General features: G+C 44.7%; 2 protein-coding genes across 4 annotated transcripts in view; one reads left to right on the top strand and one right to left on the bottom strand.

Moving 5' to 3' along the window:
- Positions 1 to 11346, bottom strand: part of RECQL5 (RecQ like helicase 5) — a 62515-nt gene extending 51169 nt beyond the window's left edge. The window contains exon 1 of one of the 3 annotated variants that reach the window (XM_069951704.1): positions 11328 to 11346. The gene's annotated coding sequence lies outside the window, so the exon portion shown is untranslated. Of the gene's footprint in view, positions 1 to 13; positions 177 to 11327 lie in introns of those variants that run through there. The other 2 variants (XM_069951699.1, XM_069951700.1) reach the window with 2 other exon arrangements.
- Positions 23 to 27993, top strand: SAP30BP (SAP30 binding protein). Its single transcript, XM_069951706.1, has 11 exons — positions 23 to 335; positions 1778 to 1881; positions 6119 to 6166; positions 19904 to 19946; positions 21705 to 21793; positions 24202 to 24293; positions 24409 to 24469; positions 25123 to 25174; positions 25922 to 25980; positions 26638 to 26722; positions 27512 to 27993. Exons 1-11 carry the CDS (start codon positions 245 to 247, stop codon positions 27691 to 27693), a joined length of 906 nt encoding a protein of 301 aa, XP_069807807.1. The 5' UTR covers positions 23 to 244; the 3' UTR covers positions 27694 to 27993.

Raw genomic sequence — 27993 nt, 5'->3', positions numbered from 1 at the left:
TGGCTGTACATACAGCGGCTCCGCGGACGCCCCCAGCCCTGCCCCCCGGTCACGTCTCCAGGACCCGCCGTCCGAGCACTAACTGTTCAGCCAAGTGTCAGCATCTCCCCCGAAAACTTCCTCCGAACTTCCGCCGGTCCCGGCGCACTCTGATGACGTCACCAGACCTGGGCACGGTTACCATGGTGACTACGTCTCAGCTTCCTTCCGGCTGCAGGAGAACGTCACGGCGACGACTCTAGTGATGGCGGCGAATAGGAAGAATGTGCTGTCCTCTCTGGCTGTGTATGCCGGGGACTCGGAGCCCGAGCCGGATAGCGACGGGGAGGTGGACGGTGAGAGCCGGGGCCCGGGCGGGGAAGCCATGGCGGGGGCGGGTGTATAGAGGAGTGCGGTGTGTCCGGGGGCGGGAGAGCGGGGCCACGGTGCGGGAAGAGTATCTCTGTGTTATGTAGGGGAGATAAGATACATAGAGGTAACAGCCCATTGGTATCCATCTGGAGGGTTATTAAAGGGGAACTCTAACGACTAAAGACATTCAGCAGAGTACTAGGCCTCAGCAGGCTCAGTATATGCCTGTGCCTGTGGGTGAGGACACAACGTGACAGTCCTGAGCCCAGGCTGGGTGCTCCCATAGCCATGACATTGCCCATAGTTCCTTACTGTGTGCCCTGATGCCCTGTACACATGCAATGCCCATGGATGGGCAGCAGATGTGTGGCAAGGACTGTGTGTGTGTCCTGTATGTGCCGGAGCGTTGGGTGTGCGCCCCCCCCGTCTGTGCCGGGGAGTTGGGTGTGCGCCCCCCCCCCCCCGTCTGTGTCGGGGCGTTGGGTGTGCGCCCCCCCCCCCCCCCCCCCCGTCTGTGCCAGAGCGTTGGGTGTGCGCCCCCCGTCATGTTTTGCCCTTATAGATCCTCAACCTAAAAGGTTGTGTTGACATTCCACCGCCTATTGAGCCCAAAAAACTGACATAGTAAACTGGTGACTATGTTCAGTCTGTGTTCATTTTACAGAACTCGCAGTCGCACAAATTACTGTACATTTGGAGAGTGGACCTGACATGGTCACCAGTGGACTCTAGGACTAGGGCCATAATGTCCTAAATCAATATCACGGCTAATCATGCATGTAGCTGCAGTAATGATAAGTGAACAATAATTATGACACGTAAGCCACACCCACCTGGCCGGCCCAAACTCGTAATATTTTAATAAAGTTTAAAAAAATAAATCACTGAGCAGCAACAGAAGGCTGTGCCATTTAGTCTATTGTCATTATTACTATTTGTGATTATTAGAGAATCTCGGCAGAGACTTTACAGGATGTGTATACACAGGTATACAGCCACTACAGCAGGACGTGTATATACAGGTATACAGCTATGTACACACTACAGGACATGTATACACAGGTATACAGCTGTGTACACACTACAGGATGTGTATACACAGGTATACAGCTATGTACACACTACAGGGCGTGTATACACAGGTATACAGCCACTACAGCAGGACGTGTATATACAGCTATGTAGATCCCCATCCCCTATTCCTGGTACTATCTTCTCACCTTCCCTGGGGGATGGGCACCCTGGGGGGGAATCCCTGCGACCCTGCACAGACAGCACATAGGAGACCTCCTCCAACCTATGTGGCGCTCACGGCTCTGACAGGGAGATAGAAAATACCGTAAATATCGTCCTGGCACAGTTGAGGTAAACTGGGTTTTATGTTCACTTATGTTCTGCTCTTGAAACCTCTAGTTCTCTCTTGCAGAGGAAAATGGTGGACTGGTATCCAGGTCATACGGACAGGATGACTTGTCCCGGGTAGAAGAAGATATATCCAACAAAGAAGATGATGAGTCAAGTCAACATTCTGTAAGTAGTTTAGGGTCAGGTGCTCAGACTGAAGACCGTCCTGCTGTCTCCTGTCCATAAAGTGGACCCCCACCAATCAGCTCTTAAAGGGGTTGTCCGTTGTTACACATCCTGCTGCTATTGTATAGAAAACAAAAAAAGAGCCTATGCTTACCTCTCCATACTCTCCCGGGGGCCCTTTTACAGCTTTCCGGTGTCCCCCGCTAATCGCTACCACCTCCGCTTCTAAAACGGACTTGTCTCGGGAGTGGTAGCCCGCTCAGACAATCACTGGTCGTGGCTCAGTGTCTCAGTGTCTCAGTCAGTGATTGGCTGAGCAGTCTGTCACTCCAGAGACGAGCTTGTCTCGTAAGTGGAGGCGGCTGTGATGTTTTCTATAAAACAGCAGCAGTATATTGAAAATTGTCTTCACAGCAAACAACCCCTTTAAGCAGAGCTGCTGCTCCAGCGTACACACAAAGAATGTCTAGAAGCAGCTGGCTTCATTCATTGTGTAGTGGAGTCTGGTTACTGTAGCCCAGCTGCCTTAGAAATCCTAATGGATAAGCCATCAATGTATAATGCCCGGCAAACCCCTTTAACCCATCAGCTGTAATTCACCAGTATATGAAATCCTTGCTTCAGCTGCATTATTGTTGTTTGCAAATGGTCGATTGAGTCTTGGTAAGTCTAACACCAGCAATACAGGTGTATGCGAACTCAAAGCCTTCAGAGTGAGATCCCCAGTGATTGTCCAAAATGTGGACTGTAGAGCAGAAATATTTCCAGTATACAGTAAAACCTATGTGATCTGGCAGCCAGTAGTCAGAACAGTTGGTAGGCAAACCATTTAATATTATTCCTATAATATAATTTGATCATTCGGCATCCATCATATCTCTTCAAGGAACTTACTAAATACTTGTGTTGAGCAGACCTGTCAAAATGTTTGGGTTCGGCAATGCTATCCAAACCTCAACGTTCTGCACTTGATTCCCAGCGGCTGCAGAAATTGGATGCCGCCATAAGGAGTCCTGAAAAACATTGACACAGCTATAGGGCATAGGCTATATCCATGTTTTCTAGGACTCTTTAAGGCAGCTTGCAACTTCTGCAGCTGTTGGTTTGGAAAATGTTGCTGAACATTTTTAGCTATTCGCTCAACACTCCTAAATACATATTTTACTGCATGAATCTGATACCCATTTTATACTGGTGGATGGTAAGAAAGAGAAAGAAGGGAACAGTCGTCAGGTCATTTCTTTTTGCTCAAGCCATTTCCCTAGTTATATCTAAAGGTCCTCATACACTTTCAATAACTGGTGGGCGAACGATTGTTTGACCATTAGTTACCTCTCCCGTCCGCCACCTGTCCTCCCCGTACACAGGAAGGTTCGGCAAGGTTGAGCATTCCTGTATTCTATGTGGGGAGGGGTAAGCCGCAGCGAAAGTGCACTTGCTGCGGCTTATCTCGCCTGAAACAAAGGGGTCAGCCGTGATTTTCTGTTACACCCAACCCTTTTCCCCACTGGCATCTGTCAGTGGTTGTTCGAGACCAATACACCTTTGATTGGTGGCCAAATCCATAGTCAGCAGTCTATGATGTATGGGGACCTTTATATGTATGAAAGATGAGGGTGTGTCTCAGACTTCTGCTGCAGATCCCTCTGACTGTAAAATGCACCATGTGAACGTCGCCTAATACATTTGATGATAACTTCTTAGCATTTTGCAATAGCTGCTGTAGAACGCCTTAAAGAAAGCAGCTTCTTCTTAGGCACAGTTCACACTCCTAGCTTGCTACACATGAGTTTTGTTTTTAGAAACATAGAAGATTGTCGGCAGAAAAAGACCACTGGGTCCATCTAGTCTGCCCTTTTAGTATTTCCTTTATTATTATCTTAGGATAGATATATGTTTATCCCAGGCATGTCTAAATTCTGTTGTTGTAGATTTACCAACAACCTCTGCTGGAAGTTTGTTCCAGGTATCTACTACTCTTTCAGTAAAATAATATTTTCTCACGTTGCTTCTGATCTTTCCCCCAGTAACCTCTCACTGTGTCCTCTTGTTCTTGAGCTCAGTTTTTTTTAATAAAAACACTCCCCTCCTGAACCTTATTTAGCACTTTAACATACTTAAAGGTTTCACTCATGTCCTCCCTTTCCCTTCTTTCCTCCTCACTATACAGATTCAAATCCTTAAGTCTTCCCTGATATGGTTTATGCCTCACACCCTCCACCATTTTTCTGGTCCGTCTTTGGACCCGTTCTATTTTATCAATGTCCTTTTTTAGGTGAGGTCTCCAGAACTGGACAAAGTATTCCAGATGTGGCCTCACCAGAGCTCTATACAGTGGGATCACAATCTTTTTTATTATTATTACTATTACAGATGTGTATAACTCTAGGGTTCATATATGATAGAGACATGACAGATGTGTATAACTCTAGGGTTCATGTATGATAAGAGACATGACAGATGTGTATAACTAGGGTTCATGTATGATAGAGACATGACAGATGTGTATAACTCTAGGGTTCATGTATGATAGAGACATGACAGATGTGTATAACTCTAGGGTTCATATATGATAGAGACATGACAGATGTGTATAACTCTAGGGTTCATGTATGATAAGAGACATGACAGATGTGTATAACTAGGGTTCATGTATGATAGAGACATGACAGATGTGTATAACTCTAGGGTTCATATATGATAGAGACATGACAGATGTGTAGGTTACTGTACTAAGTATAATGCTAGGGTTCATATATGATAGAGACATGACAGATGTGTAGGTTACTGTACTAAGTATAATGCTAGGGTTCATATATGATAGAGACATGACAGATGTGTAGGTTACTGTACTAAGTATAATGCTAGGGTTCATATATGATAGAGACATGACAGATGTGTAGGTTACTGTACTAAGTATAATGCTAGGGTTCATATATGATAGAGACATGACAGATGTGTAGGTTACTGTACTAAGTATAATGCTAGGGTTCATATATGATAGAGACATGACAGATGTGTAGGTTACTGTACTAAGTATAATGCTAGGGTTCATATATGATAGAGACATGACAGATGTGTAGGTTACTGTAAAATCCTGGAACCTGCCTACTGCCAAAAGCTCTTACTTTCTCCAGCACTGCCCAAATGTCATTTACATATTACCCAGCACACATCTTATCTCTTATCCTTGTAGTGACTGGTCCAGCGTTGGTGTCCTCACTGCATTAGGTCTCCATCTAGTTTGCTCCCATCTACCCACTCTCTTGGCCATACAGAATGTCACCCAGCCTTCTCAGAAGACAAAACGGTCATTATTACAGATTAGTAATTAAAGGGATGGATGTGATATGGTAGAGCTCTGTATCGGATGCTGTTACTGAGAGGAAGTCAGGAGAATTATATTGTGCTGTCTCAATCATGGTTGTATGGTAGTGTATTGTAAGGACACAGGGGATCAATGTACACTGCCCAATACTGAATGGAGAAAGGATTGGGCCTCTGGTCATCACTGTCCGAATCGCTCTCTCCCATTATCTTGCATAGTTTTCATCTTGTGCACCTGATAAAATAACGCATCCAGCAAAACACCCACTGGAGTTCGTCTATGGGAGATGGCCCATAGGTCTGGGGCCCATTTCAGTCTATGGCACATCAGATGCAAAAGAGAAGTTGCTGTATCTGGTGTCCTCATGTGGGACAGCTCTGGGATGGAGGACATGAGTGATCCCAGCCTGCTTTTAACCACATTTACACAATAGGATATATTAGGGACTTTCTGGAAATGGGGTTCAGTAGCTATGACTTTTAAATTGTCCGTTTTATAAACCATAACCCAGATTTATCAAAGGGTGTAAACTGCCCCCAGCAACCAATCACAGCTCACCCTTCATTTTACCAGAGCTGAGAGCTGAGCTGTGATTGGTTCTATGAGTAGTTTATACCAGTCTATATTTTACACCCTTTGATACCCCTTCCCCATAGGACCACTTACTATCGCCCCAGTTTTCTTTTGTTGTTATCATTTGTGAAGTGTTGAAGAAAGGCAGCGTTGCTTCCATGTTTTTGGCATGCGCCATGTTTAGTGCGACTTGGAGGTGCATCGGTATTATAAGTTACTATGGGCCAGAATGTCAGCATTGCTTGTGACCTCTCACCCCCATGTCTGCTGTCTCTATCACAGCACTTCATGCCTGGACTCCTGTATCCTAAACTCTGTACATTCTTGTTTTTGTAGGAAGAGAACGATTCAGAGAATGAGAATCAGGAGACTGATGAAACAAAGGTATTTTGGGAGAGGGTTAGATGGCATGGCTAACTCCTGTGTGTCCTCTGCCCTGCTAACATCCTTTCCTGTCTCCTGCTGAGCAGTCTGCTCTTAATAACTGGCTGTATATTCTGTGAGTCGAGGATTTCATGGCGTCTTCTGCCTGTCAATGCTTTATATGTATAGCTACTATTTTCTACTTTTGTTGCTTTGTTTTCTTTTATTCCTACCATGTGAGTATCGTTTGTGCTGAGTGACCTGATCTTCTCTTACATGGTCCTGAAATTCACCTGAAACGTAAAGCATGTCCTTGTGGACGGCCGAGAGATCCTAGCGTACTAGTAATGCCTCCCCAAGCACCTATCTCACTGATCTGTGCCTGCTGTAACTGCATTGCAAACCACAGTAAAATGGACAGTCTTGCCTGATCACCCTGTGTGAATATGCCCGAAATCTCTGGCGCATGTAGGAAAATTGTCTTGGCCATCATTTACAATTAAAAGCATTAGTAAAATACTGTATAGATCTTACAGGTTTCTGGCATTTGGGAGAAATATCCATATCTTGAACAACCCCTCTAGCTTTCACTGAATGCAATTCCTTAACCATGATATACAGGTTCTTCATGGTAACACACAGCTATACTCCCTTTAGGAATCTTATGCATGTTACATATATGGTTCATTCCTCCACGTCCGTGTAACAGCTTGAATGGGAACACTGGATGTAAGAAGCTATGTGTACTCGTAGATCATTTCTGACAGCAAACTTATATAAGTTTAAATATAGGGATAGATCTGTCAATCAGTCCTTGCGGACTGCCCAATATCTCTTGAGGGCCATACACATAAGAACGCCTCTGGCGATGCCTTATCTCTCCAAGAACAATGGGATCGGGCATATTATAATCTAGCATGTCCAACCCTTCACTTCCCTGATATCTGCCATAAGGGTAGGAGGCCCCCATACACGTTGGTTGGCAAGTAGTAATGTCACGATACCAGAATTTTGAGTTCGATACCGATACCAACTTTTTTTTTTCAATGCTCGATACCAATTCGATACTTAAAAAATTATATATAAGAAAAAAAAACAAAAAAAAACAAAACATAAGAATAGAAATGACCCCCTCCCCCAGGTTCAGGTCAGTACAAACCAATTTATGTTCCCTAATTTTATTACTTTAAAAATAAAGTCCCCATTATTTAAAATAAATAAAAACTTGCCCAACTCTGACTCACTTTTTTTATCTCTCCGCCTGTCTGGCTGGGGGGTGAGGGGCATTTTTTGCGCTGTGATCTGTAGTTTTATTTAGTACCATCTTTTTATGGGGTACTGAATTGGGTGGTTTCTGCACTTGCTCGGTTTACCGTGCGTGATCAGGAAAGTGACAGGTAGTATGGACAATAACACTTCAGCTGCCAGGGATGGGGATTGTAGTCATGTAACACACAACTGCTATCAGGTGGGAGGATGGGGGTTGTAGTCATGTAACACACAACTGCTATCGGGGAGGATGGGGGTTGTAGCCATATAACAGACACCAGCCAGCAGGGGGGATGATGGGGGTTGTAGCCATATAACACACACCAGCCAGCAGGGGGGATGATGGGGGCTGTAGCCATATAACACACCAGCCAGCAGGGGGGATGATGGGGGTTGTAGCCATATAACACACCAGCCAGCAGGGGGATGATGGGGGTTGTAGCCATATAACACACCAGCCAGCAGGGGGGATGATGGGGGTTGTAGCCATATAACACACACCAGCCAGCAGGGGGGATGATGGGGGCTGTAGCCATATAACACACCAGCCAGCAGGGGGGATGATGGGGGCTGTAGCCATATAACACACCAGCCAGCAGGGGGGATGATGGGGGTTGTAGCCATATAACACACACCAGCCAGCAGGGGGGATGATGGGAGCTGTAGCCATATAACACACCAGCCAGCAGGGGGGATGATGGGGGCTGTAGCCATATAACACACCAGCCAGCAGGGGGGATGATGGGGGTTGTAGCCATATAACACACCAGCCAGCAGGGGGGATGATGGGGGCTGTAGCCATATAACACACCAGCCAGCAGGGGGGATGATGGGGGCTGTAGCCATATAACACACCAGCCAGCAGGGGGGATGATGGGGGTTGTAGCCATATAACACACCAGCCAGCAGGGGGGATGATGGGGGCTGTAGCCATATAACACACCAGCCAGCAGGGGGGATGATGGGGGTTGTAGCCATATAACACACACCAGCCAGCAGGGGGGATGATGGGGGCTGTAGTTTTACTATTCCTGGTGTCAGGGCATGCTTACCGGTGACCTGGATTTGTCTGTGATCTGCAGGTTACAGCCCCCCTCCCAGTCAGAGTCAGGCCGACTGTAAACCCCCCACATTGTGTCTGCTCCGGAGTCTCCTGCCGGCCCCGGCCTCCCGCCTCCTCACACTCCTGCCGCCCCCACCACCTCATAGTCCGGTGCAGATGTAGTGGCTGCATCTCCTGCCGACCCCTGCTCCAGCCTTCTCCTCTCCCGGACACCGCTCTCCCTCTCCTGCCCGTGACCCTGCTCTGCCCGCAGTCATTAGCAGCGGGGGTCTGCTACACACAGTAGCCGACCCCCGCTGTATATGGAGCGGGCTCAGGAGGGGGGTAATGCCGCTGTCAGTGTGACATCGGCATCTATATAGTTACATAGCCGGCACTAGCAATAGCTATGTGCCGGCTATTTGAATTTGGCGCCGACGGGGGAAGAGGGTGCGCGCTGAGGAGGTGACAGGTGGGAGCAGGGGGCGGCACACAGAGAACACGGCCGGCGCTCATATAGCTGCCGGCCGTGTTCTCTGCGCTATACTTTATGTTAAACTGCATAATAGCGCAGTTTAACAAAGTTTCGATACCAGGAAATCCTGGTATCGAACTGTTTTTCGGCCCGGAATATCGATAGTAGTATCGATATTTCGGTGCATCGTGCAACACTATTGGCAAGTCACGCTGAAATAAATAGGTTCCACCAACACTTGTGTATATCCTTTTTAAAATTGGTCATATACATAAATTTACTGCCAAATCTTTTCCATCTATATTTGTTACTTTACTATACAGTTTAACATTTACAGACATGCATTTTCAGGTTTTGTAGGGGAAAAACACTCCCTTTAAAACATTTTGGCTATCTGTTACCCATACCCTAAACTGCACAACATAACTAACTGGAAATATCACCTCATCAGATCAGAAGCATTCCGTTTTTTTCTTTGGCGCATATACTTACCAATGCCGGTTGGTGTCCAACTGTGCAGCTTCGTTCCAGTCCTACTTGGATCCCATGACTCCTTCATCTTTAGCTCTGCAGCTCAGGAGGCTGTTAGTCAGGATCTCCAGTGCATCTCTATGAGAGCGCTCTCATAGAGATGCATAAGAGACTCTGACTTCTGGCCTTTAATAGACCTGTAGAAAGAAGAGGGGTCAGAAGAGCTGTGATGTCACCACCAGTGGGATCCAAGCGGCACCGTAGGACCGAAACAAAGCCACGCTGCGGGACACCAATCAACCTTGGTAAGTATATATACGGCAGCCTGCAGTGTGTGTGGGGGGGGCGGAAATAGAATGCTTCTTAAAACAGGTCCAGCTCCCCAGTCTGAGTACATATACAATGGAAAAAATTTTCAGCAGCCAAAAAGTTTGACATTGTCTTCTGTGCCGTGAGGTGTGGTGCCTTCAGAATTTCTCATGTGTAGCCACTAGGTGGCACTCTAACACCGTAGCACTGGCTTATATGTCACTTATGCATGTTGTTACGTGTTCTTGTTTCACAAAGCAAATTCTTTTGTTATCCCAAAAATGAAAAACATTGCTCAACATGGCTAAGTTTCCACAGCATTATGGTGCAGGAATAAGTAACCTGTCACATATTATCTGTGGTAAATATGGTGGGAATCCCAAACTCAGAATAATCATACTTCATAACCATACACATACATGGTCAAGAGAAAAATGAGAACATGGGCAGAAACCCACAGCTAACCTTGTAAATTTCTCCTATATATTTTGTGTATGAACCCACCTATAAGCCTGAGCTGAGGCGAATTTAAAGCAGACTTTTTTATACATTGCTCAGACATTTCATCAATGGTAAGAGATATTGAGAGATAGCGGCAGTATGCTTTACACCCTGGCTGTCTATCAAATCTGAATTATCTCTTCTAGTCTATAAGGTGAATGAGTCAGATTTCCTGGAACGCTGGGAAGTGGAGCACGTTGCTGCACACTACACCCAGCTATAACTCAGCAGATTACAGGAGTGAGACTTAATACCATCTTGACATGTCTGATAAAAAAATAATTTGACACTTTCAACAGACTTTTCAGACATCTTTCCCCTGTTTAGTAGATGATTCCCAACACATTGGTAAATCACAAAAATTAGTCACTAGGTCTATTCTGCCTTAAATGTAGGCAGCATAAACTAGTGACAGAAATGCTGAACTGATCGGTATTACTTCCATCATTCTGTTCAGCCGTTCTCCTAATATGCAGGAGAATAGGATTCTTGTCACACCCCTTCCTCAAGCTGCTGATTGACAGTTGACTGCCTATACACAGCATGGATAGATAACTGCCAATCAGCAGTTGGTGGGCGGCGTTTTCTGCTTCTCATGAATATCCAGGACTGCTGGGCTCACACACATAATGGAGAGGACTACTTATTGTCCATGTTATTCAGGAGGATATCTCTGGATCAGCTGCACAGAACTATGTAAGTGATACATCATTCTGTTTAGCTTCTCTGTCACTAGTTTATGCTACCCTGAGATTGGACAGCAGAAACCTACTGACAGAGTCTCTTTAAGGAAGTATACTTATCTCCGCTAATATAGTTATAGTTGTAGTTGTTGTTTTAAATATTTTTGCAAATACATTCATTTATCAAAGTATCTCCTCCTGATATTTTGCTCTTTTCCTCCCATTGTTAACAGCTTGTTGTCTAGGTTACCGACCACCACTTTGCTCTAAAAGCAATGCTCTGGCTGAGGTATATAGATATAGTATACACTGTAAATGATCCAGTATCCAGCCAGACCACTGCCTTTACAGCAACCTAGATAATAAGCTGTCAACAGTGGAAGGTTGTCTAGGTTACCAGTCACCACTCTGCTCTAAAAACTCTTCACTTACCTGTCTATTCCCACCTCTAAGTCCATCATGTCTTTCAGTATGGTTTTTAGCAGCGGATTGAGAGCGAATCAATGCAGAAGGCAGGGGAGGAGGTGGCTTAGAAATACACCGTATTACAAAGCCGCCTTATATTCCCTATTGATTTATGCAGTTTGTTTAACGTGAGGGGCCTGTTCAGGTCTACAGCAGATAAGTTGTAGTCACATAAAACCAGGAACATGTTCATACCAGAGTGACATGACTGGTGCACCCGTTGTGTGCTTTGCAGAATTGCTAGATTAGACTTGGGGAACCAGTACGGAGCACATGTGATAAGGCCTGGTAATAGGCAATTCCTATAGTTGTAGTGCATGCAGGAATTGTGTGCCACCCTGTCACAATGAAGCATACGGGAATCAAACAAACTTGCACCAAATGAGTTCTGCATTTGGTGCAAGTTTGCACACTGCAAATTCTGTCAGGATGTCTGTGTATATTTCACACTCAAATCTGCCAACAGTGAACGTCCCTCTGGGGGGGCATTATGCCTTCTTCATTTCCTTTGGGGGGGGGGGGGATCTGTAAGTCATGGATGCACCATTGTGCGGTGACATGTCATATGTTTTGATCAGTCAGGGTCTCACTGTGCTGAGACCACCCCCAGTCGCTAGATGTAGTTGAGAGAGCATGTTTAGGATGCCCTCTCCTGTCCACCCAGTCCTGTCCAGGACAGTTATAGAAAGTCTATGGGTATAACTTCTGTTGCAGGGACAGAGTCGGTAGAAATGGTGCTTGGATGCTTTCTTCTCCCTCCTTGTTCTAGCAATTGGTGGGGGACCCCACCAATCAAAACATTTGACATGTTGAAAGTTTTTGGAAGCTACAGGTACACATTAAAGGGGTACTCCACTTAAGAAAATTTGACCCTGTCTAATTCCTGCATATAATCTAAGCTTGTGTGTAGGTTTCCTGACTTATGACACATTGTCAACTGTCTCCAATGCTCTGTCCTCCACCCCCCACCCCCAACACCTCATCTGTAACCCCGCCCACCACTGACATCACACCAATCAGTGAGCACCTGGCCAAGGAGGTGGGAAACAACAAAGCAGTGACAGCCTCCTGAGCAGTATAAGGAAAAGTAAAACAGTTGTTCTTCCATCTCTCTTTCTAATCCAGATGCATGGGCAGATTCTACAAGATGAGGTGGATACTTGGCAGTTGGCTCTGAGGTGCAATGCATCTTGGGTATAGATGAGCTTTTAAAGAAAACTTGTAACATAGGAATGGCGGCAGCTAGAACAATGGGACTTTGAGAGTAAGAGCCTTTTTTTAGCTCTTGGGTAGAATACTCCTTTAAATAAAGATCAGTTCACATGTAGCTTTTTTTTCCGGCTATCTCAGCAATATGTGTAGATAAACTATGTGAATAATTCCTAGTTTAGAAACTAACTTTTGGTTGCGTTCGTGTCACTGCATTCCCAAAACTAGAAAAGTTGAGCGGCAATTGCAAGAATTCTGAAAAGTCGCTTGTTATTTTTTTTCCCCATGCATTCAGAGTCTCCTGAAGTGCACCGTGCAGTAGTCCCCTGCCGCACTATGTAAAAGCTAATAGTAGGAGGCTGGGTGGATGCCATGGCCACAGCTGTGAGCGCTGTTATTCTAAGATCTGCTTGTTCTCTATGTATCATCACAATTGTGTCGTCTATCATGGCGGAGGGTACATGGTCAGACCTATAATGTATGCATCGCAGAGATGAAATGAAAACATTGCTGTCTTGTTGCCAGGAAGGGACTCTTATTATTTCAGAGTTTCTTGGCTCCACTTTCCCTTCCATATAGGAAACTTTCCTGCCAAAGGGAGGGATCTAATCTTTAATTTCCTTTTATTAGTGGGGCTGATGTCGCTAGCCGGTGTCATAGACCTTTCCTCCCCTGAGATTCTCCTCGAGGAAATAGTGTAAGATCAGAGAGCGGTATAAAATAGGAATGAAGACCAGTGACTTGTTACCTACATAGCAGCCCATTCCGGGAAGGTGCCAGAGCTTAACCTTATCCCACCTTATCGGCTTCCTCTTTTTGTTATATGCTAGTGTCCAGGCTCCATATAGAATGAATCCCCGTAATGACTTTATAATGTCATTGTGTTACTTATACCAATCCTAGATGACCATTCTGCTGGCATCTGAGCCTTCAGCTCTCCTTGTTGGGTCAGTGTCTGCAGGCGGGTTACTGTAGTCTGGACTGTTGGGAGTGTTCTCCCACAATGGATTCCTCTTCTAGCTAAGTTATATCGGTAAAAAAGAGTGACTACAGCTTTGGGCTATAGCATTATTGTGGGTAGGTCCATTCATTATATTGCTGTGTGCTGTAAATAAATAAATAGGGATTTAGGTAATGTTATAGTTAGCAGATCTTCATTGGCAATTGGAGTTTTTCTTAAAGGGGTACTCGGGAGAAGGGGGAAAAAAAAGGGTTTTCAAATCAACTGGTATCAGAAAGTTATACAAATTTGTATATTACTCAGTGCTCACTGCTGCCACCTCTGTCTGTCACAGAAACTGTCCAGAGCAGGAGAGGTTTTCTATGGACAGTTCCTGACACGGACAGAGGTGGCAGCAGAGAGCACTGTGTCAGACTGGAAAGAATACACCACTTCCTGCAGGACATACAGCAGCTGATAAGTACTGGAAGACTTGAGATTTTTAAATAGAAATACTTTATTTATTTATATAATTATTATTTTTTATTTATTTGTTTATTTTTGGCATATATAGAGTGTTTAGGTGGCATATTCCATAAGTACGGGTACCAGGTTGGTGGAGGACCCCTAATCGGCACACTATGGGTTGTAATGTGGACGTGCTCAGAGTATTTTCATCCATGTTGGGATATCCTAGCATGAAGAAGCCCTGTAACACGTGGGATGGTGTTTCCTACATTTTACGTATAATATTAAATAGCATTTGGTGGTGACTAACAGATGTGTCAGGTGACCTCACTAACTCACTGTACAAACTGAGTAAACTACATGGAAGGTGTCACCTGGCTGTAAAGTCTTAGCTGTGTTCTGTAGGTTTGTGAGCACCCAGCCCTTCCGCCGTATTCACCTCCTTGATTACTCAGCCAAGGAATGATTAACCCGCAGGCTCTGATTCCAGCTCCGATTACATGAGAAGCCCTAGACGCCGCCGCGCCACACCCTGCGTCCTCTACCTCCGAACCTGCTACATACACTTGAACTTGTTTCATGGTCATAGACTCTAGGTACTTGCTTCCCAGAACTTGGAGGGCACTCCAGGTATATAACAGACGTGTTACAGATAAGCACAAGTGCATGGACTATACATGTAGCTATAACATGGCAGCACTCTGTGACCTGACATAGGGACGCAGCCTAGGGAATTAAAAGGAGAATATATGCTAACGTTCTTAAGGGAATGAAAGCTACAAGTGGTCCTCATCTGTGAAGTTATTCCATTCATCTGTTTCTGGGAAAGCAGGGTGATGGCTAATTTGTCGTCTCTAGACCAGGGATTGGGAGCCTTCGGCCCTCCAGCTGTTGCCAAACTACAACTCCCATCATGCCTGGACAGCCTTTGGCTGTCCAGGCATGATGGGAATTGTAGTTTTGCAACAGCTGGAGGGCCGAAGGTTCCCCATCCCTGCTCTAGACTTTCTTAGTCCTGAACATCAGCTGTACTCAGCAATACTCCTGCATAACATCATACTCAGACCTTGTCATTCAGGGCTCTGGGAAAGCTTGGTTACAAATATTCCTGCAGGATGTGTTAATACTAGCCTTATTATTTGTGATATAAGTAAGACATGGCAGAACAGTTATTAGTAGTGTTACATGTGGCTATGGGGTATGAAATGACTGCCAGACACAGTATTTCCGAACCCTTGTCCATTTCTGTGATCAGCAAAAAAATAAAATATGGTGAAGATGACACCTTGACAGCTGGCAGTGAAAGAGTTGATAGGTGAGCCCTAGCTGGCAGTGTATAGCTGCCCGGCAGGCATGTGCATGCTCCGACATACCATTCCTTCCCTGCAGCGCAGAATACCTGCCATTGCTCATACAGGCGTGTCCCTGCCACTGCATGCTAACAGAGCGAAGGGCAGGAAGCCGGGATCACTCCATTACCACCGCCATTGCCTGCCGAGTGCTTACAGACATGGGGGGTGGGGGGTGGTGGTACAATAAATCAGACCTAGAACTTAGAGGATAAAGAACGTGCTTATAAGTGTACAGAGCGGAATACACTACACAATTATTTATTCTGTGTACGTCATCGGACATTTCCACCCTTCAGCCAATTTGCCCTAATGTTTTCAAGTAACTTTACAAATAATTTAAGGGGTTGTCCAGTGAAAATCTTTTTCTTTCAAATCAACTGGTGTCAGAAAGTTATATAGATTTGTAATTTACTTATATTAAAAAATCTTAAGTTTCCAGTACTTATCAGCTGCTGTATGTCCTGTATGCAGAAAATGTTGATTTATTTTCAGTCTGACACAGTGCTCTCTGCTGACATCTTTGGCCTAGACAGTTACTGTCTAAAGCAGGAGAGATTTTTTTTTATGGGGATTTATACAAATCCAAGACAGAGTTCCTGTCTCAGCCAGAGATGTCAGCAGAGAGCACTGTGTCAGACTGAAAATAAAACATTTCCTGCATGACATATAGTAGCTAATAAGTATGGGAAGACTGGAGATTTTTTTAAAGAAGTAAATTACAAATCTATATAACTTTCTGATATTCCATCCAAACTGAACCTTTTCGTAACACCCGTAACACCTAGTTAAACCTAGTAAAACTGCAATTTAAACACTAAAGTTATAAATATACATTAAAAGTCTTAATGTATATTTATTTTTAACTTTTTTATTTATAACTTTTGTGGTTAAATTGCATTTTTTTAATTAGCTGTAAAAAAAAAAAAAAAAAAAAATGTTTAACTAGGTGTTACCGGTGTTTCCCAAAAGGTTCAGTTTGGATGAAATGGCCCCTATCAGTTGATTTGAAAGAAAAAGATTTTTGCTGGACAAACCCTTTTTAAGATAAAAAAAACTACCGTCTTTATGGTTATAGACTAGAAACAGACTTTGTGTAGTCTAGGCCTTCCACCTATTCCTTTCTGTGGTGGGTACAGACTGATAGCGGCCAACAGGACATTCTATGTCTGGTGACCTGTGGGATTCACATGGACAATTGGCTGGAAAATAAACTACGCAGCCCTGTACATATGATATGGGAGTAATATAGTTAATGTAAAAAAAAAAATCAATGTATATGTGTCATATGAGATGTAGTATTCACATATACCCTGTGGCAGCTGATCGTACGGTTGTCACTCCCACCCTCTGCACCTTTTTCCCTCCACGTGCTACCAGCCTCTGCCCCTATGCTGTTGGCAGCCGGCCCTCGCAGACAGGATATGGACAGGAAGCCTGCAGGTTGTAGATCACTCCATCCCATGGGTGGGTGGCTGTGTGAATATGAACTATCCCAGCCACATGGCTCACACAGGAGGGATACAAATACAACCCTGTCTGAGTCGGCCCTGTTTACAATGGAAAGTGGCTTATTCCCCCAGACAGCCATAAATTAGGTATATTGGTATGCTTTTTGTTCTGTATGTTATTCTGCCACAAGGAGACCTTCCCAAATGTTATCTCTAGGCAGTGTTTCTCAGTAATATAACAAGCTGTATCAACGTTAGGAATGTTTCCTTTAAATCCTTGTCCTCAATAATCCTCCTTCATTGTAGACCCTCCTAATTGTATGGAGGTTCCCTTGTAGCAGTATGAAACCTTGTGGCAGGTCAGAATTTGGTAGGTTAGCAGGAAACATTATCCCCGCTCATTCTCCCAATTGGTAAGGGTCTAACTGATCAGAACTTTGGACATGTCTCTGACCTATCGAAGCATCACTGTTCTTATAAACAACTCTGAAGTGATCACGGCTAGGCTCACACTTCTTCTGTTCAGGGCTTCCATTTTTAGTTCCATTTACAAGGGGCAAACTATGCCAACCAGCCCACCACATAATGGACACCAATAGATCCCGAGAGACCCCATTGACTTTAATAGGATCCTTGGGTTTCTATTTGGTCTCATTCAAGATTTAAGTACTAATGGGACAAAAAAATACTGTTTGCCAGTTGTTGTTGTTTTTGTCCATTATTTACACAGAAACAATGTTTGAGGCTGTAAATGGAGTTCCTGTTTGTGTACACCCAGTAACACTATTGTTTCATACAGGTTCTTACTTAAAGGGGTTGGCCACCTTATAGTAAAATAGTTCAATATACAGTATTAGTAAGTGTACTCACTGCATATACTGACAGCAACTTCCTGTGTACCTCATAGAGCTAAAACCGGACTCCCCTCCTCCAGGCTGGGCTGTCCTGCTCTGTGGTGATTCCATCCATAAGATGGTTGACATGGAGGAGCATGTGACCATGCCCCGCCTTCCAATGTCCTCCATAGGCATATACAGACTTTGTGATGGACATTGGGTGGTGGGGCATGGTCACATGCTCCTCCATGTCTGTATGGACAGAATTGCCACAGAGCAGGACAGCACAGCCTGGAGGAGGGGAGTCTGATTTTAGCACTGAGGTACACGGGGAGCTGCTGTTAGTAAGGGCAGTGAGTACAGTTACTTATACCGAACAATTTTACTATAAAGTGGCCAACCCTTTAAATAGGCATCAGACGTAATAAATTTTGTATAAAACAATAGTTCAAGCGTTTTGGAAAATGTCGTTTTCTTTCATCATGTTCTATGTTTGTACTGTACTATGTTGGTATGTTTGGGTCCTGCCTCTTTATGAATCTGTAGATTCCTGTATTATTTGACCAATATAAGGGAAGCTTCACACGTACCGTATCGCAGCTCATTTTCTGCTGCAGATCCGCAGCAGATTTGACAAAAGTGAATTAACACAGCATCAAATCTGCTGCGGATCCGCAGCAGATCTGCAGCTGATTTTACAGTGCAGATTTAATTCTGTGTTCATTCATTTAGTCAAATCTGCTGCGGATCCGCACCAGAAAATGAGGTGCGATACAGTACGTGTGAAGCTACCCCAAAGGTTGTGGGAAGTGCTAGCAGTCTCCTGTGCTCCCTGTATCCAGGCCTTAGTGCTGTCTCTGAGTTCTCCAGTGATGGGAGTGCAGAGAGGCGGTGCAGTGTAGCAGTACCTCTGTAAGGTAGTACCAGTCTTTCCTTTTGTTCTCGCCCTTTTCACATTCATGAGATTGATGTCAGACTGCTGGGAAATACCACAGAGCGGCAGAGCAGTTGGCACATTCCTGCGCCTCATCCCTCCTTGTCCACTCCATGGCGCTGTGACCCTCCTCCCCGCCGCCGGGTTACCAGGCAACCCTGAAATACATTGTGTCCTGTGAATAGGCGCAGTGTCTGGGGAGGAATCTCACATCTCTAACCCCCCCGTCTTATTTCACTTTTCCACATTGACGTGCTGAAATAAAGCGGCATCAGAGGTGAAGAGGACTCGGGACATTGTGTCCTTTAGCTCTAAGAACAAATGTAATGGAGTTCATCCCTGTTACATTATACTCAAAATCTTAACATGTCCGTATATAAGGCGGGAAACGCTGCCATTCAACTGGGCTCTTCCTTATAGCCTTGTAGACTCCAAGCAACAGGCTATATGTATAGAACTTAGTGCAGGCAAAGGTGATGACACCAGTATAACATAGAGGACCCATCCCCCACCCACATACCTTCTTTTTGATGAGCCTGATCCTTATGGCCCTATTCCACGGAACGATTATCGTTCATTTTCGGACGATATAGACCGCTACGGACGACAATCGTTCCGTGGAATAGAGTGCAACGATCAGCCGACATCGTTCATGTCGGCTGATCGTTGCAGTCGCTTGTTTTTCAACATGTTGAAAAACAAGCGACTGATACAGCAGCGATCTGCTGCCGTCGCTCCGCTGAATAGGAGCATCGGCAGCAGACGCTGCTATATCCTATGGGCTGCCCGGACGATCAGCGATCCTCCGAGCAGCCCCCCCGCAGCTCCCCGCCGCCCCTCCCGCACTCACCCGCTCGCTGCAGCCGCGTTGAATAGCGGCGACAGCAAGCGGGGAACGAGGAGCAAACGAGCGCTAATAGCGCTCGTTTGCTCCTCTAAAACGGCCCGTGGAATAGGGCCATTAGGGTTGACCATACACATTTTATGGCTTATTGCACGGCTCAAGCGAATGTGCATAACCTTTCAGTAGCTGGGGGGATGGGGAGCTCTCAGTTCCATTTAGTGCCACTTCTCAGGTGGAAAAAAAAAGGATAAGGCAGGTAGGGAAACATGGATTGGAAGAGTGGGGCCACACAATGCTGCAGCCACATGAGGGTCGCATCACAATTCTTCTACCCAAAATTGTACCACCAGTTGTAGGCCAGTGATGTGCAGCAGCCACACCATGTGGCCTTATGCTTAGAGTAGATGTGTTGACTGCTTACACACGTCTGATGTCTACAGTTAGCTTTGCATCTTCTGTTAGTAATCCAAACCTAAGCGCCATCTTTAATACAGACTTGTCATCTCTTCTAGGAGCAGTCAGAACTGGAAAAGAAAGATCCCCAAGAGTTGGTGGGTAAGTTGCTCTCATCCTTTTGGTGCTGAGGTTGGTTCCAGACACTGTCGCTCCCTCAATCATTGGCCCTAGTGGTGTCCTGTCTCAGGGTCAGTTTACACTGAGGAATCTGTGCCAAAATTGCGAGCAGAATCCCTGTCGCGGATTCCGCTCAAAATTCCGCCTGCCTCATCGACTCAATGTAAGGTATAGGGCCACGCAGAGCAAAGGCGCCCTATACCTTTTATTGAGGCACTGAGACAGGCGGGATTCCCAGCGGAATCCGCAACAAGGATTCCACTCGGAATTTTGGCGCAGATTCCTCAGCGTGAACTGACCCCATGCGCTGCAGAGACCAGGCACTAGGGGTGTAGGGGAGTGAGGGCTGTAAGTCCAGGCATCCTGAGCATATTTAGGCATTCAGAAAGCTCAGATTTACATAACGCAAGACAAAAGCAGCAGTGTAAGATCTCTCAGGTCTCCACTGGAGGCTTCAGTAGAGAAGATAATCATTCAGAAGCAGTTGTGTAACACTGAACAAACATATTGCCAGTATATACAGACTTTCTGTTTGTTAATATGTTCTTGTTGGATCCTAGCCGAATTCTAGACTACACCATGAGATGACACACTAGAGGTTTTAACTCACGGATATGACAGGACTGGGGTGTGTTCTGACCCCGCCACACCCTAAGGAATGTACAAGCCACAGGGCACATTTATTGTACGTGTAGTGCGTATGTATGAACGCTCTGTATTATATCATGCGTTCTATAGGGGATAATGCCCAGGGGTCTCCACATTTATTGTGCATGTAGTGCGTATGTATGAACGCTCTGTATTGTATCATGCGTTCTATAGGGGATGATGCCAGGGGGTCTCCCCATTTATTGTACGTGTAGTGCGTATGTATGAACGCTCTGTATTGTATCATGCGTTCTATAGGGGATGATGCCAGGGGTCTCCCCATTTATTGAAGAACAACTTACAATAGGAATTGTGCAGTGACTTGCGCCCTTCTTACATTTACCCATACTGTGCTCACCCCCTGCTTCTTGCGTGTTCTGAACATGAAGCTGCGACTGCCCAGTTCGTTCCAGTGCTGGCTGCTTGGCTTTTACAGGAAGAGTGTGTGCCTTTGTTCTGTCGCTGGCAGGCTATCTGAACAGGCCAGCGCTGCTTCACACCCTATGCCCTTTTGGGTGGCCAACAATCCAAGGCTTTTCCTCGGCCTTTTGCTTATGTTTTCGTGTCCGCTCCTTGTCTTAGACACTGTTCTTTTGTATGTATGCGGGAGGGTCGTCTTGACACAACCTGCTTCATTAACTTTCCTAATTGGCCACAGTGACAGTCCCGTTGCGCCTCTGCCAGATAGGGCTTTAATCCTTTCTGCCGCAGACTTGCTGGCACTGAGGGAGTTAATTGTATAAGCCTCCGAACGTTTAATAATGCCACGATTCTGGTTATTGTCGGGTTGTAACACCTGTTGAATAACTTTCTGGAAGTTATGTGCCACACAGAAGGCAATTGTTCCCGTGCATTGGAATAGGGGGTGGTGGGTGCAAAAGCTATTGCAGCAGCTAGAAGAAGTGTTGGCGTGTCTACCCGCCCTCCCCCACATCAAAACAGCAGAATTAATCCAGCGATTTGGCAGCACTAAAATGTCATGTTTATTACCCAGCATCTGTTAACTCCTTTGTATCCATACAACACTATGGAAAATGGGTGTGCAGTCGTGTCACTCTGAAATTCATGAATATTTTCTGTATTCTGTTACAGCTTCCTTCTCAGAGAGGGTACGAAACATGTCTCCGGATGACATCAGAATTCCTCCCGAACCACCGGGGCGCTGTTCTAATAACCTGCAGGTAATGTGGAGGAACAAAGCTGCAGCCCCTACACTAAGTGCATGGTCGTATTCACTCTGTCTCCTGCACATTGTGAATACAATATTGTTGGTCTCATCGACCACGTATGTCTGTGAGGAATGCAGAATGTGAGTGTGAAAGGCTACCGAGGACAGGGGCGGCTCATCTGTCAAACCCCTCAGAGCTGTGCAGGCCGGAGCTTGCCCTCTATACCATCCAGACAAATCAAGTCTGGCATACGTTGTACACAAAAGACAGCTTTACAGTATACCTACCGAAATGGAAGCGGGCTTTGCATTGTAGGATATTTCACCGAACTTTCTTCTACCTAATATAAGCATTGATCTCTGGCTATAAGGGTGTTGGATTACATACAGTACATCTAAATGTATGGAACAGTCCTGTTTTGTACTTTTTCTTTCTTAGTACCATACCCATTGGATACAGTCCTAGGAAACTAGCAAGACGAAACCAACCAAATGCCAATAAATTCAAGGGGATGTGACTTTTTTGCTTTTAAGGATAACACTATGTTAGAAAGCAGAGGCACTATATACGCATGACGTATATTCATTCATCAGAAATTATTGATCCACTCTAGCCACTGTGTTTCTGTTCTGCTTCACTGCATATTTGCAAGGATCAGATGCTGATTTTTATTTTTTTACTTTTGCTAAATATATAAAATAATATCAGTACATGAATTAGAATTATCCCTCAGGATATGTTTTCTTGTGTAGCGTTTTGTCTTTTTTTACGATTTAAGGAAAGGTTGTCTGTCTCCATCTCCTAGGCAGCTCTATCCATTTCCATGGTAACAGACTGCAAACACATTGTGTAGTCAGATACTGCAGTTACATTGACATCCATTCTTTCCCACTTCTTGCTAAGCTGTTAGTTTAGTTTATCACCTCTGCTTTTCACCATAGCAATTTTAGCACATTTTAGTCTTTTACAGCCCCTAGGCTTGTTTGTTATGTGATTGTTGCCTCACTTTAGCCACTGTCTTCTGTACAGATTTTTTACCTTGATCCTTATAAACAACTATACATCCAGTGATTACTTGGACTGGATTTTTCTAAATCACCTTCACACAACAGAAGGATTACAGTCAGAATCAGTGACCTTGCCGCTTACAGTACATTGCTTTCTAATCCCACCTCTCTGCTTCAATACATGTCATAGTGCAGGGAGGATCTGGCCTAGAGGGAAAGCAGAAGGTGGGAGGTTGTAGTATGTAGAAACACCAGGTACATACATATTGAATCCGGTCAAGGGCAACATCCGCATGGAGTTTATTAGTTCTCTCCAAGTTTACTCCCTCATTCCAAAAATATACTGATGGGTTAGGTGAATTCCAATGAAGCCGACCTTAGAGATTGTGTATTGTAGCTAGAGAAATTCTGTCTTATGCGCTCCATTGGGGATTGGGCTCTATAGTGCTCTAGATTACGTTGGTGCTATATTATAGGCATATGGGTTGATTTTAAAAGTGTACATAGCGGATTGTTAGAAAAAAAATAACACAGTCATCTGTCTCTAAAGGTGGACATATCCCTTCAATAGCTATCAGCAAAACATTTGTTCTATCGCCAGCTATTTTCTGGTCCCCCTATACACATGACTGTTTGGTGCAGCCGAATGTTCATGTGTTCTCAATGGAGAGAGAATGGGTAAGCTGTCAAGTGGCTTATTTCTCCTGGAATGAAAGGGATGATGTTGGAGGTAGGGCTAAGCAATATGGCCAAAAAATAAAATCTTGTGTTTTTTTTTTTTTTTTTTCTCGACTTAAGTCTCGATTTTTATTATTTTTATTGATTTATTTTATGCAGGGTGTACTAGTAGAGGCATAGTGCATAAGGGGTGTAGAAGCATAGAAGATGAGGGGTGTGGGTGTAGTAGTAGATAAGGGGAGTAGCAGTAGTGGGCGGAGTAGTAGTACTACCAGGAGTGGGGGTATTAGCAGCAGTGGTAGTGCAAGCAGTAGAGCAGTATTGGGAGAAGACCGCTCCCGGTCTAGTGGGTCCGTGCAAGCATCTTGGCTGGTGGGGGGGGGGGGCGGCAGCTGCGGTGCTCTGGGGGCAGGCGGGCAGCGATCATGTAGGTGGGTGTGTGTTTGGTAGGGCAGCTTTTACTGCAGTTCTCCAGGTGAGGGCATGCAGTCCTGCTCTGACCTGCAGGAGGAGCCGCTTGCCCGGAGCGCCACTGCTCCCCCTGCAGGTCGGAGCACATTTTTTTTCTTCTTGAAAATCGAATTTAGGAATTTCAAAGAAATTAAAATCGATTCTCAAAATCTAGGCAAATTAATCAAATTAATTCTATTAATCGCCCAGCCCTAGTTGGAGCAGAGTAGTTTGTATATAGTATATAGTGTATTTATAAACACTTGTGGATCATCTCTTTTTTAGGAAAAAATTCACAAATTATATGAAAGGAAGCTTAAAGAAGGGACTGACATGAATCAAATCATCCAGAAGAAAAAGGAATTCCGAAATCCCAGGTGAGCACAGCAGCGAGTAGTACAATCCATGGAAGATCATTAGCGTTACTTCTGGGGGAGGGGGGGTGGTCCCATGTTATCTTTACTCAGGGTGGACAATCCTTTTATTTTCTAGTATTTATGAAAAGCTCATCCAGTTCTGTTCTATTGATGAACTTGGCACCAATTACCCTAAGGTAAGTAAAACAACCCTGGGCGATGTATAGTCCTTGGGGCTAAAGAAGGGGCAGGGAACCTTGGCTCTCCAGCTGTTGCAAAACTACAACTTCCATCATGCCTGCACAGCAAAAGCTTTAGCTGTCCAGGCATGATGGGAGTTAAAGTTTTGGAACAGCCGGAGAGCCAAGGTCCGCTACCCCTGGGCCAAAGGATCAAGAACCTCTTTACAAAGTAGATGTACCTCTTTACTCTGGATTGTTTGGTGCAATGACGATTTTTAGAAACTATTCTCGGAAATGGTTGTTGCCATATTCATTAACACATCTGCGCCTCTCCTGCCCTGCAGCAATACCCGATTTCTGTATATGAAGTCCTGTAGTTGTCATTTCACTCTCACATACTAAGATCGTGTTGTTAATAGGATTTCATAGCATTTTCTGGTTTGATCAGCGTCTGGTAATCCAGACCGGACAAATCGCTTGAAGCATTATTTCCTATGAAATAACTTCTTCTCTGGTAGACAGGTGAAAATAATACTTCACAGGCCTCCCTTTATTCTTCTTGTGATTTATGTTAGAATGAGGAATATAGAAAGAAGCTACTGTGGATGTTCACTTGCTTTATCTCGTCCTCACAGTTTTGACACCTTCAGTTTTACTGTCTATTACAGGATATGTTTGATCCTCATGGGTGGTCAGAAGATTCCTATTACGAGGGTCTTGGTATGTATTCTTCATATATTATAATCAAATTCAATGCCCTAAATGCAGAGTTCAGCTAATCCACACCCTTATGCTCTTGTCAAAATCTGCAATTCTATTAAAGTTACACAACAATTTGGATCTTTATCACTTCTCTCTTTCTTGCCCTCATATGGGTACATTAAAGTTTTTTTTCTGGCTTTGAGGGGTACTCCAGCGTAAAAAAAAAATCTTTCAAATCAATTGGTATCTGAGATTTGTAATTAACGTATATTAAGAAATCTCCAGTCTTCCAGTACTTATGAGATGCTGTATGTCCTGCAGGTAGTGGTGTATTCTTTCTAGTCTGGAGAGCAGGAGAGATTTTCTATGGGGATTTAGTACTGCTCTGCACAGTTCCTGACATGGACAGAGGTGGCAGCAGAGAGCACTATGTCAGACTGGAGAGAATACACCACTTCCTGCAGGACATACAGCAGCTGATAAGTGTTGGACGACTGGAGAAATAAAAGTACATTACAAATTTCTGGCTCTTTCTGACACTAGTTGATTTGAAAGACTTTTTTTTTTTTTTTTTTGGCGTACCCCTATAATAGCAGTGCCAGCCAGACACAGCCTGAAAAGCCATTCCACTGCTAAAAATACATAAAGTCATGTAAATTTAGAACTCATGTCCATAGTGCCTAGTGCTGGCATTGCCTCAGAGTAAATGTACCAGCTGTGGATCATTGTGATGGTTTATTGCTTCATTGCTTTTTTTTATTGCAGCAAAAGCTCAGAAGATCGAAATGGACAAACTAGAAAAAGCCAAAAAAGAACGAACAAAGGTCAGTATATGGGCACACTCCATGAGGGAATTCTGAGAAGTTAGAGTTCAGGGTCATCTCTCCATCTGGGGACCTATCATGTCCATGTATTCATGTCAGCTGACACTGTGCCATGCTACATTTGCCCTCTGGTGGCACTGCAAGAAGATGTATCATGTAACACTTCCTGCAGGGTTTCCCTACAGATCACAGCTCTGAGACGGCCTGATACACATGATTTTGTTGGCAGGCCCTTCCAACAAAATAAATTTGACCCTTTTCAATTGACACTTTAGACCTTGGTTGGCTGTCTGATCCAACTCATTGCAGGATACAGGGTCCATAGATTTATTATGGAGCCCATCTCCTGCAATACCTTGAATCGGGCCGCCAGGCAAGCCGAGACTTGGAAGGGTATCCTGACTGATAACTTTCGACACATCTCTGCAATATATCAAAAGTGGTAATGACTGTAACTCTTTAAGATTGGAGACTATATATTTACTGAATCTTGGATAACCCTTAAAAGCAATGTATTCACAGTTCATTGTAAAACCATGGATAACATACTGTAAGGATTTGTGTCAGATATAAACCTCTTATTGATGCATGGGTGAACTCTGTGCTGCATACCACCTCTGACCTTGACCATTACTTCCATTGACTTCTTCCTTTTAGATTGAGTTTGTGACTGGAACGAAGAAAGGAACAACTACCAGTGCACCGACTGGGACAACGAGCACCACAACTACAGCTACAGCAGGTGAGAGCCTGTTTTTTTTATACTACTAAACACTTAAAGTGACTCTGTACCCACAATCTGTACACCCCCCCCCCCAAACCGCTTGTACCATCGGATAGCTGCTTTTAATCAAAGATCTGTCCTGCGGTCCGTTTGGCAGGTGATGCAGTTATTGTTCTAAAAAACAACTTTTAAACTGGCAGCCCGTGCCCTACGGGAGTGGCCTAGATTGTGTATGCATTAGGCTGGCACACCCTCTCTGGCCCTCCTCATCATTAGGAATGCGCCAGGCAGATTGCTCCTATTAATCAGCTGTGTCAGCCCGGCACATGGGCTGGATCGTAAAGCACCTGTGCAAATGTTCAGCATGGAGAAAATGTTTCAGTGGCATTCCTAATGATGAAGAGGGTGGGGAGGAGGGGCAAAGTTAGGACATTCTAAGCCACGCCCGTAGGGCACGGGGCTGTAAGTTTAAAAGTTGTTTTTTAAGATAACTGCATCACCTGCCGAACGGACCCCAGGACAGATCTTGGATTAAAAGCAGCTATCTGATGGTACAAGTGGTTTGGGGGGGTGTCAGATTGTGGGTACGTAGTCTTTTTAAAGAGCTATATCAGTGTAAAACACTGCTAGGATCCCCTTCCATCTTGATTGGGGACCTGAATCGCATCTTGAAATGGACGGCAATGGCACTTATTCCCTATCCTGTGGATAGAGCATAAATGTTTTTGGTTTGAATACCCCTTCAATCAGAAGTGAAGGTACGCAGGTACGCATGGTCTTCTCATTATTATGTAATGTTGTTTGCAGATGCACAAAAAAGGAAGAGCAAATGGGACTCTGCTATACCAATGACCACCATTTCCCAGCCCGCCATCCTCACCACTACTGCCACATTGCCTTCCGTTGTCACAGTAACCACCAGCGCAAGTGGCTCAAAAACTACGGTCATCTCTGCTGTTGGTACTATCGTCAAGAAAGCCAAGCAGTGATGGCAGAAGCGGGATTCCATGGTAATACACTTGGACTTTTCTGATTTAGAGCTGCTCAGTATTCACAAAACAAAGTTTATAGGGTGTGAATCCCCCGTGCCAGCAGATCTAAAAGATTTATTGCAACGTGGTAAGGGGAAATGAATAGAAGGACTGTGTTTGCTTCCCCGAAGCCGGAATCTTCACTTTTCAGATGAGTGTACAGATTGTGAGTTATCTGAAATAACTGGGATTACTCGATGTATAGACATTCGTGTTGTCTTTTGTTTCACTATTAAACTCTTAGTGTTTTCTATTTAA

The sequence above is a fragment of the Dendropsophus ebraccatus genome, chromosome 14 (genome assembly GCF_027789765.1).
Source record: "Dendropsophus ebraccatus isolate aDenEbr1 chromosome 14, aDenEbr1.pat, whole genome shotgun sequence".
NCBI classification, from domain to species: Eukaryota; Metazoa; Chordata; class Amphibia; order Anura; family Hylidae; genus Dendropsophus; species Dendropsophus ebraccatus.
The sequence above is the reverse complement of the archived record's forward strand: the minus strand, read 5'-3'. Positions and strand labels throughout refer to the sequence as shown.